At 41.0% G+C, this 10,939-nt stretch overlaps 2 protein-coding genes across 2 annotated transcripts; both read right to left on the bottom strand.

The window, feature by feature from the left end:
- Window positions 1-2,329: 2,329 nt before the first annotated feature.
- COX7A2 (cytochrome c oxidase subunit 7A2) lies at window positions 2,330-9,012 on the bottom strand. Its single transcript, NM_001097484.1, is given in 4 exon segments — window positions 2,330-2,529; window positions 3,832-3,916; window positions 7,201-7,290; window positions 8,916-9,012. Coding segments are annotated over 4 exon segments (252 nt in total). The 5' UTR covers window positions 8,934-9,012; the 3' UTR covers window positions 2,330-2,470.
- LOC146406187 (uncharacterized) lies at window positions 8,940-9,678 on the bottom strand. The gene is made up of 2 exons (XM_084964746.1): window positions 9,485-9,678; window positions 8,940-9,191 (listed from the first exon to the last, which is right to left on the bottom strand). The coding sequence occupies exons 1-2, from the start codon at window positions 9,536-9,538 to the stop codon at window positions 8,940-8,942; spliced, it is 306 nt and encodes a 101-aa protein (XP_084820872.1). The 5' UTR covers window positions 9,539-9,678.
- Window positions 9,679-10,939: the final 1,261 nt, after the last annotated feature.

Raw genomic sequence — 10,939 nt, 5'->3', positions numbered from 1 at the left:
TGTGCCGAAATATCCATTTCAATAGGCTGTTTTCTAGTTTCTAAGAAACTTACTTATAAATATTTAATCACCCCCCTCCCCCATGTATCATACTAGGACAAAAATTTATAAAGTGTCTTGTGTTTTGATTGGTTTTCCTCATTAATAAGTTTTTCTAAATATGCCTGACTTGAAAGAGTTGATTTTTAAAAAAAGATAAGTAGCAACTCTAAAATTACTATTATGACTTCCTTTTTAGGACCATATGTGCAGCATACAGAAGTTCCCATAGGGGTCAAATCGGAGCTGTAGCTGCTGGCCTACACCACAGCTATAGCAATGCGGGATTCGAGCCGTATCTGTGACCTACACCACAGCTCACAGCAATGCCAGATCCTTAAACCAATGAGTGGATACTGGTCAGCATCCTCATGGATACTAGTCAGATTCATTACCACTGAGCCACAATGGGAACTCCCAAGCTGAAGTCTTTGCATGGCCCTTTAAAGAGAGCTCACTTGTTTAGCATGTCTTCTTTTACCAATCCACCTGCAGGAAAACAAACACAATGGCAGGAGCTGCAGCACCCATCTTACAAGGAGGAAGAAAGCCATACACTAAGGATAGCAGAGCCAAAAGATCTGAGGTCAGGGATGAAAGCCTGATCCTGCCCTACCAGTCCCAATGTGGGCCCTGCTCTGCACCAAGTGATAAGGATAGGAGTTGAAAAGATAAGTTCCTTATCTCAGAGAGCTGAAACCAGAGGTACCTAGCATTTATGCACACTTGGTATGTCAGGAACCCTTCCCCACCCCCCTTTAAATGCATTAGAATTACCATGTGCACTAAGCATTATTTCATTTAGGCAGATGCAGACACAACTTTAGCAATGTTAGCTACTCATGGTCGTCAAATCTAAGGCTTGAAGCTGGGTCTTCTGACTCCATCATTCATAACTACAATGCTATGTAGGTTCCTCGGCTTATCAACAATTAAGACTGAAATGTGGGAGTTCCTGTTGTGGAGCAGCAGAAACAAATCCAACTAGGAACCATGAGGTTGCAGGTTCCATCCCTGGCCTTGCTCAGTGGGTTAAGGATCCGGCATTGCTGTGAGCTGTGGTGTAAGTCGCAGACGTGACTCGGATCTGGCATTTCTGTGGCTGTGGTGTAGGCCGGCAGCTGCATCCCCGATTAGATCCCTAGCCTGGGAAACGCCATATGCCACAGGTGCAGCCCTTAAAGGCAGAAAAAAAAAAAAAAATTGAAATTTCAACTCAGATTCAGAGGCATGCATGGAACTCTTGATGAAGTTGAATACAGGGAACACTGGGGGCAAAGGGAGGAATGTCAAAGGTTCCAACAGAATCTGGGTAGCTGTCCCAGATTTTCAGTCAGAGCACGCATGCACCAAGAAGCAGCAGAGCATGGCAGCTGGTAATGAGTACCTAGTTCTTTAGTTATAAAATGACAGAAATATTAATAGGTAGGTAGACTGCAAGTTAGAGAGATCAACAGGAAACTGAATATGCCATTAGACTGTACAGATCACTCTTCCAAGATCCCTGACCAGGCAGGGGCGGGAGCCTACAGTGAGTGTATTCATGTCTGCCTTAGTTGCTACTGACCGAAGCTGGCTCAGTCACTATTTCATTAAACCCCGATAAGATGAAGTACATGAGGAAGACCATGAACTTTTAATCAGATGAAACTGGATTTGAAATCTTGTGCTGACAGAGATTTGTAGCTTTGGGTAAACTGCATGCCTTCTCTGAGCTGTTTTTTTTTTGGTGGAACTTCATCTAGAACAGCTGGACTGCCAATACATCTGAGCATAGCGCTTACTATAACAAAACTTCACTTAAAATCTACCTCCCATGGGAGTTCCCAGTGTGGTGCAGCAGAAATCAATCTGACTAGGTACCATGAGGTTTCGGGTTCGATCCCTGGCCTTGCTCAGTGGGTTAAGGATCTGACGTTGCTGCCTCGAGCTGTGGTGTGGGTCACAGACACCACTCAGATCCTGCATGGCTATGGCTGTCATGTAGGCCGGCAGCTACAGCTGTGATTGGACCCCTAGCCTGGGAACTTCCATATGCCATGGGTGTGGCCCTCAAAAGCAATAAATAATAGAAATATGCTTTCCAATAGTCATGTGCAACCAAAGCTGAAGACCATCCATCCATTGCATAAGCTGTAAAAATAAAATTTCATTAAAATTATATCACCATGGCACTTTATATATCCTAAAGACAAAAGAATCATTTTTTGTTCCTTATGGAAAGTTTGCAAGGCTGATCAAAAGCTGATTAAGACTGGTATAATGTGAAGTGACAAAATAAGACAAAGCATGGTAAAGACTGCTTTATTGGTGGCAGTTAGTACAAGTCAATAAATATTGATCCCCAGAGAAGAACTCAGTTATCAGATTACTGGTCCACAGAGAGCTGAATGGAACTGAACTAACTGAGTGCTGGGAGGATAAACTGAAGTCAATCCTGCTTCTTAGGAAGTGATGCCACAGCCAGCTGATATATGGTATAGGCTGTTCCTGAAAAATAATAAGAAACAAAGTAAGAACTTAAAAGAAATTCTAAGATTTGAATGTAAAAACCCTACAGCTAAGAAACTACAAGATAAAAGCAAACTTGGCATTAAGACTATTTTTATGGAAACATGAAATATTTTGATAGGTGCTGGCAAAATTTAATATATAAAAAACACAATCCAGTTTCAATACTAGTTAAATGCTATAGAAGTACTGTATTTTATAACACAATAATGTATGTTAGTAAACATGCACAAAATTTAAAATAAGATTAAGAACATATGACCTAAGATTGCCTGAGACATGCTAAGAAATGATTCAAAAGCTAAGAGGTCAAATACTCAAGGCCTTCCCCGAGGTGTTTTATCAATATAAACCCAAAGAGTAACATATAATTTTAAAGTAATCAAACTTAAAATAAGAATTTCTAATAATTGGACATTTACTTTTAAAACTAATTACTAAAATATCTAAGAAATAATCACACTGGCCAAAAAGAATTTAGGACTTCATCTTAAGAAACCCCAAATGTCACCATCTGGTTGTTATCTATGTATGCCCCTTCACTGTACTCAATTCAAGATAAACAAGACCCTTTGGCATTGGCAATCCAGCTTTTCCACAAAAAAGCAGTATTATCGGGTAACTAACATAATTTCTTTGTCTTTAAAATGAGGATCCATTACAGACGCAATCATCGAGGGTGACAGAAATCCATGCATGTGGCAACAGGACATCACAGTAGTCACTCTAGAACTGTTTTCCTTTCCCCTCAGGGAATGATCACTCTAGTTCCTGATTCTGCTCCCAGCACATGCACCAATTTGTGATGGTCCACTGCTGATACTGACTACTGGGCCTGCCCAATCCACAGAAAACACACAGCACTCTATGTGGAGCAAAGCACTATGCTGCACAAGGTTTCTTTCTGTCACAAATACGCATGTACAGAGTTCAGATGTAAAATGCCTTTATTACGAATCACCATCAAAAGCTTTAGGAACCCCTATTACAGGAGATGGGCTGGACTGGCTACCTTTGGCTTCTCCAAAGCCCTGCAGGCCCACAGGCGGCAAGTTCGCAGAGCCACCCCTGGCACAACGTAATCATCAAACGTCCTTGAATTATTTTTATAAACACATTAAAAATGTTCTTATACAATATAAGCCGTTAAAGGTGAGGCAGCAAGACCTCAAAATCTGAAGACAGACGGCCTGCACTAAAATCCTGACACAGCGAAGGCACTGACACTGTGAGCTAACCCTACTCTGACACTGCAGAAAGCAAGCATCCCAGACGGCTTACCACCAACTGTCAGAATCATGGTGGCTCTGTAGAGGAAGGCATCGCCGATCCCTCCCTTCAGATGCACTGGAATCCCATTATCCTCCTAGGTTTAAAAAAAGTGATAATTAATACACGCAGCATTTCTTCCCAACAAAGTGAAAAAGATTAACCCATTCATATAAAATTAACTGGCTTCTTAAAGCCCTGGAATTGAAATATTTAAAATATCAAAATTAAAAAGGACACCAATTTTCCTGATTCTTTCTCCACTACAACTACTTTTAAAATAAGAACTCCTGGGAGTTCCCTGGTGGCCTAGGGGTTAAGGATGCAGAGTTTTCACTGCCATGGCACAGGTTCAATTCCTGGACGGGCAATTTCCATATGCCACTGGTACAGGCAGAAAAAAAGAATTCTCTTTTTAAAAATTATTCTGAAATCTAAAAAAGGTGTTCATTCCAAGGAATAAACATTAAAGCTTTGAAAATACAGTCACTGAGCTCATCAACTTAATTATTAAAAATGCAATGGTCACCACACTTTAGATTTAGTTGTAAGAAAAGTCTCTTTTCCCTTAAAAAGGGGGGAGAGGGTTTTGGTTTATAACTCTATAATTATATCCTTAGCCCCTAATCCAGCACTTTGGCATATAGTAGATACAATACATCTGTTAAATACAAGTCTTTTTAACGTAATATGTAGTATATATAATAAAGCTTTTTTAAAACCACTTAAATTTTATTTATGAAAAACCAGAGATCACAATAAAAAAAAAAAAATCACTGATAACCTAACTACTTATAAAGGTAAACTGCTCTGTCCCACTAAGTCTTTCCTCATAAGAAAACCAGTATTAAAAGTATAATACATATCCTTAATTTTTTTTTATTTATTTTTTCCACTGTACAGCATGGGGACCAAGTTATTCTTACATGTATATATTTTTTTCCCACCCTTTGTTCTGTTGCAATGTAGTATCTAGACACAGTTCTTGATGCTACTCAGCAGGATCTCCTTGTAAATCCATTTCAAATTGTATCTGATAACCCCAAGCTCCCGATCCCTCCCACTCCCTCCCACTCCCTCCCACTCCCTCCCACTCCCTCCCACTCCCTCCCTCTCCCTCCCTCTCCCCCCCAAGGAAGCCACAAGTCTATTCTCCAAGTCCATGATTTTCTTTCCTGTGGAGATGTTCATTTGTGCTATATATTAGATTCCAGTTATAAGTGATATCATATGGTATTTGTCTTTGTCTGACTCATTTCACTCAGTATGAGAGTCTCTTGTTCCATCCATGTTGCTGTAAATGGCATTATGTTGTTCACATATGCCCAAGAGTGGGATTGTGGGGTCATATGGAAGTTCTACGTATACATTTCTATGGTATCTCCAAACTGTTCTCCACAGTGGCTGTACCAGTTTACATTCCCACCAGCAGTGCAGGAGGGTTCCCTTTTTTCCACAACCCCTCCAGCACTTGCTATTTGTGGACCTTTTAATGATGGCCATTTTTTTTTTTTTTTTTAATGAGAGTTGAAACGTCTTATTTCAGATCCTTTCTTTCTTACCACACCTGCAACATGTGGAAATCCTCGGGCCAAGGATCAAACCTGCGACAGGGCAGTAACCTAAGCCACAGGGATGAAAACGCAGGAGTCTTAACCCTTGAGGCCATCAGAGAATTTCCCATATCCTTAATTTTTTAATGCTTATATTGTCATAGCTTTTAATTTATGCATATATTTGCTTAATGCACAAAATGCTTATGCTATATAATGGTCTATTGCTTACTATTCTTCACTCAGTACTATTCAAAAACTACTGTTAGTCCATTTAAACCTATTTTGCTTCTTTTAATGGCTACACAGCATTCCCCTGTGCAAATATTACAATTAAATAAGCCAGTCCTCTATTAACGGGTATTTAGCTTATTGGTTTTTTTTTTTTTTTGGTATTAAAATTCCATAATGAATAGAGCTTATCTCCTATTTTTATATATTTATGCTATTATTCTGTAGGAAAGATTCTTAAAAGTAAGAGTCCTAGATAATAAAGTATGTAATTTGTTTCTAATGAATGATACTTTCAAATCTGCTCTGAGATACCACTACCAATACCACTACCTAGCATGTATCAGAGTACTGTACAGCAACATCTTATCTCCCACACCTGCCTATCATAACCTATCTTAAATCTCTCTAACATCTGGACAATCAGGTAAGAAAAGGTAGGAGCCTACAATTTTAATTTGCATTGCTTACTGATTTATAGGAGCTCTTTGTATACTCACAATATTAGCCTTTTGTTAGTATTAAATATGTTGTTAATTTTAAAAATATGCTCTCAATTTTTCACTTCTCTTGTAACCATAAATACATTTTCAATTTTCATGTTACCAAGGCTTGAAATTTTTCTCCTTTAAGGAGTTCCCGTCCTGGCTCAGTGGAAACAAATCTGACTAGCATCCATAAGAACACACGTTCGATCCCTGGTCTCACTCAGTGGGTTAAGGATCTGGCGATGCTGCGGCTGTGGCCAGCAACTACAGCTCCAATTTGACCCCTAGACTGGGAACCTCCATGTGCCGTGGGTGCGGCCCTAAAAATACAAAAAATAACAATAAAAAAAGAAACTTTTCTCCTTTAAAACCTCCAGGCTTTCTAGAGACTGCCTTAGGATGACTCCTAAGACCAAACTTAACTGTGGTCATCATTAAACACCCCACCGTACACCTTAAAAATCAGGTACGACATAAATGCATACAATTTTTACTTGTTAATTGTACCTCAATACAACTGGAAAAAACTCTGCTATGTTTTTCTTTTGGCAGCAACAGCAGCATATGGAAGCTCCTTTACTTGCTGTGCCACAATAGGAACTCTGTCTCATGTTTTCTTTTAATATTTTTTGAGGGAGAAATATTTATATCTGCAATTAATCTCTCAATATATAACACAGAAGGGATGTAATTTCATTTTCTTCAAAACAGCCAGTTTTTCCAATACCAATTTATTGTATCCTTTCCCCACCAATATGAAATAGCTTCTAGAGCATATATTGAGTTTCTACACATACATCCATTCTGTTCCCAGGCCCTTTCTATGGTCTCTTTGTCTATGACTGGGCATCTACCCCAAAGAGGGCCAACCCAATGTGATTCCTCCAAAAGAAAGTGTCTTTGACCTACACCCTCCCCCCATATTTCTTCTGCTTTCCCAGGGCCTCCTGGTTATAGAACTTGTCCAGTTAGCTATCCATAGACTGTTTATTATTCTGCTAATACAACAGGATTGCTAACAATCAGAACTCTCCAGGTTTACTTTCTATCTCCAACTTTTGGTAATCTACTTAGAACAAAAAACAATTTCTTATAAAACACTTCAGTACCTGAAATAGTTTTTGTTTCTCTGCAACTTTATTTTCAAGCTGCCTGCGTGAAGCAGTGCTTATGGTCCTCTGGGCAATCTGACGAAGAGCCTGAAATAAAAAACCCATATGCATTAAACAGATTTTGGGCTTAAAAACCTTCAAAACCAGACACATCTAATCTTTAACACTACAGAAAAGGGAAACAGAAAGTTAAAACATATCTGATTTGTCAATAAACAAAGTCTTAGATAAGTACAAGGTTTTCCTATTTGTTACCCAGTCACCGCTCTTTACATTACATTCTGAAGCATCTAAAGACCACATTCAAGGAGATCCTTACCTGAACTTATGAGGGAAACATACTGATATATAGATATTTAAAAAATAAAGACTGGGAGTTCCCGTCATGGCTCAGTGGTTAACAAATCTGACTAGGAACCATGAGGTTGCGGGTTCGATCCCTGGCCCTGCTCAGTGGGTTAAGGAGCTGTGGTGTAGGTTGCAGACGCAGCTGGGATCCCGCGTTGCTGTGGCTCTGGTGTAGGCCAGTGGCTACAGCTCCGATTCGACCCCTAGCCTGGGAACCTCCATATGCCATGGGGGCGGCCCAAGAAACGGCAAAAAGACAAAAAAACTAAAAATAAAAAATAAAGACTGGTTACAAAATACACTAAGGTCAAAGTCTTTTTTGTTGTTGTTGTCTTTTGTCCTTTTAGGGCCGCACCCGCAGCATATGGAGGTTCCCAGGTTAAGGGGTCTAATCTGAACTGTAGCTGCCAGCCTATGCCAGACCCACAGCAACGCAGGATCCGGAGCCGCGTCTGCGACGTAGCCCACAACTCACAGCAACGCCGGACCCTTAACCCACTGAGCAAGGCCAGGGATCCAATCCGCAACCTCATGGTTCCTAGTCAGATTCGTTTCCGCTGTGGCATAATGGAAACTCCCAAAGTCTTTTTTTTTTTTTTTTTTAATACTTACCATTATTAAAAACCTATTACTTGACATCAAAATAAACTGGCATGGTTCCTGCTTCATTGAAATGCTTTCTTCATTACATTTCCTGTGTAAGTCTTACCAAAAAAGCGACTTACATTACATATCCAGTTAAATAATAAAATAGGCACTCCACTTTCTAAAATAAATGACATATTGAGAAGTAAAGCCTTACTGGATAATCACTGTTACATTTTCTCTTTTTTTCAAAATTTTGGGAAAATATTTCACCTGCTCAAAGTCGGTGGGGGAGTGAAGGACACTGAAGAAGCGCCTGATGGAAGCAACCCAACCCTTAGGCTGCGAATGCTCCTTAAGTCCCGGACAAAATTGAATGATTTGCATTTTAAACTGCCTTCTCATGCTTGCGAAGCTCAGAACGCCTGAGACTGCACCCTTTCACTATCAGAGCAACTTTGGGTCTGACGCTATCGAGTCTCAGGAACTTCTCACCTGGACCGACAACGTTAGGGATGCGACCAAGAAGCCAAGGTTTGTCTAACGCACAGAACTCCGGGCACCTCTTCAGCCTCGCCCCCTCCCCTGCAACTACCCAGCACAGCGGGGTCGAGACGGATGCACAGACGGAAAGAGTAAGGTCACCGGAAAGGACACGGACCCAAGCCGCCCTCTCCCTCTCTTTTCCCCTCAGGAGAGGCTTTTCTGTCTCTTCCCTTCAGCCTCCGCTCCCAACCCTCCCACCCCACATCACGAAGGCCGGCCGAGATGGCCCTCACCAGCAGATTCCGCAGCATCTTGGCTCAGTCACGACCCACCAACCGCGATAACTGAATACCACGAACGGCAACCCACACACCGGAAGCGGAACTACCCTCAGGTCTCGCGCAAGCGCCTGGAAAACTAGTGCTTCCGGGCGGAGGCGGGGCTTGCGCTCCTTCAACCGAAGACCGCGGAAGGAGCGAAAGAGCGGCCGAGTGGCTGTGACTGATATAGGCGGTGCGCTGTATGTCTCGATGCCTCGATCTCACTCCGGAGCTTCCCGAGAGCTCCACCTGGGGAGGAGCAAATGCTTTTGACATCAGAGAGGCGGGGAATGAGCCCTCAGTACTCTTCTATACAGCTTAGACAAAATCACTGTGAGACCAGGCTACCGCAGAACATTATGTGTGTGTTTTGAACGGGAAGGCGTAAAACTCTGAGCAGCCTTTGCGCCACTCTTTAGAACACTAGTTTGGCCAAACTCTATAAACTGTGGAGCTGGATGAAATGCAAAATAGAAAGGATAACTCCTCTTACACGAATACAATCAGTTTTCTCCACCGAAGGCACGGTTGGGGGGCATTACCGTTCCTTGTGCAGAGGCGGCTGTGAAAAGCTGCGGCGGGATAATAGTTTTCATCCCAGACCTTTGGAGGCTGCGGAGCTGCTCGTGCAAGCGGCACTTCCACAGACAGGGTCGCGGAATTGTGGAAACTTCGCTCGTTTCTGAGTCTTGGGAAGCGCTGAAAAGAGGAGGAGATTTTAATCGAGACACCAGACATGGGATGAAAGATCTTGCTGTCTCAGTCTAGCAGGGCACTTTCCATGTAGAGAGTTGCTAGGCCCAGCAATGACTGTACCGATATCAATCGTGCTTAAATAATGCCACCTTCTAAGTGCCCACCCTAAGCAGGTATAAATATAAAACCATCTACCCTGCACTACAATAAATATCTTCACACCTTTTAAACAAACTCTTAATTATTCCATTGGCATTTCAAATAGATTATATATGTGTTCAGCATAGATGAAATGTGCAGATAAAATCAGTAATATTGAAATTATTATTCCTTCTAATCTTTAGGGTTAAAACTACCAAGTTACCTGGTCCCATTTCAAGTTCTTTTCCTCACCAACTTTAATACCTAATTATTTATAAATTGCAAATACCCAATTCATCTCTTCCCCAGATTGGGATGAAAAGGACCTGGTTTATTCTCCACTCTATTATGCATTGTCATCAAATTCTTGGGGACAATTACCAGATGCCAATAGCTGGGGCATATTGATTTTTTTAAAATGGACTGTCTGTAATTTGAAATTGTTAAAGTTGTATAGGCTCTTATGTTTTATCTAGCCAACTAGATAGTAAACTTCTCAAAAACAGAGATTATGTGAGTTTCTTACCACTCCCCTAGGACTGCTTAACAGAGGTAATCTACTAACCAACAGATGAATTAACGCTATATAATAGGTAACAGGTCCAGGACACTATGTTTCTGCCCCCAAAGAACCAAAGAATCACACGAAATAGATTCCAAAGTAGATACACATCCTTATATTCTTGTCACTACAACTCTCCCCTTTACTGGATCATTCCATGAGCATATGAGCACATCCCCAAATTAAACAGACCTCCTTTTACTTTTTACCATTTTGCTTCTTCAACATAAAAACAGCTTTATACTTGTCTTCCCTTCCACTCCTAATTTTTGAACTGTCAGTATCAGTTTTCATCTTTTTCATCTATCAGCAACATTTAACAGCTAATCATTCCCTCACAATATCCCTTCAGGGTTTAGTTTGGAAATAAACCATATATGTAATAGGGTGTAAGGTCTGTACAGTTTGAAACATGGTCTTAAGGAGACTGCCAAACACTACTCTTGCAGGGGGTACTAGTTCAGCAGCTGCTATTGGTTTCCCTTCCTGGATACTCATCCACTTCATTTCTAAATTTCAGAGGACCACATTCTTCCTACAAGCATCCCTTTTGTGATTTCGTCCAATGCCATGAAATACCTTCTGTGTGTGAACAGCT

This window comes from Sus scrofa, chromosome 1 (genome assembly GCF_054392235.1).
Source record: "Sus scrofa isolate SSC_HxYL_T2T_F1_AM1 chromosome 1, Sscrofa_HxYL_maternal_Yorkshire_Landrace_v2.0, whole genome shotgun sequence".
Classification (NCBI taxonomy): domain Eukaryota; kingdom Metazoa; phylum Chordata; class Mammalia; order Artiodactyla; family Suidae; genus Sus; species Sus scrofa.
Note: the sequence above shows the minus strand (reverse complement) of the source record. Positions and strands in the feature narration are given on the sequence as shown.

Coding starts and splice junctions, on each gene's coding strand:
- LOC146406187 (XM_084964746.1), bottom strand. CDS start 9,538: ATGAAAACTATTATCCCGCCGCAGCTTTTCACAGCCGCCTCTGCACAA. Junction 9,192..9,484: donor CCGCCTCTGCACAAGGAACG/GTAATGCCCCCC, acceptor GCTCCTCCCCAG/GTGGAGCTCTCGGGAAGCTC.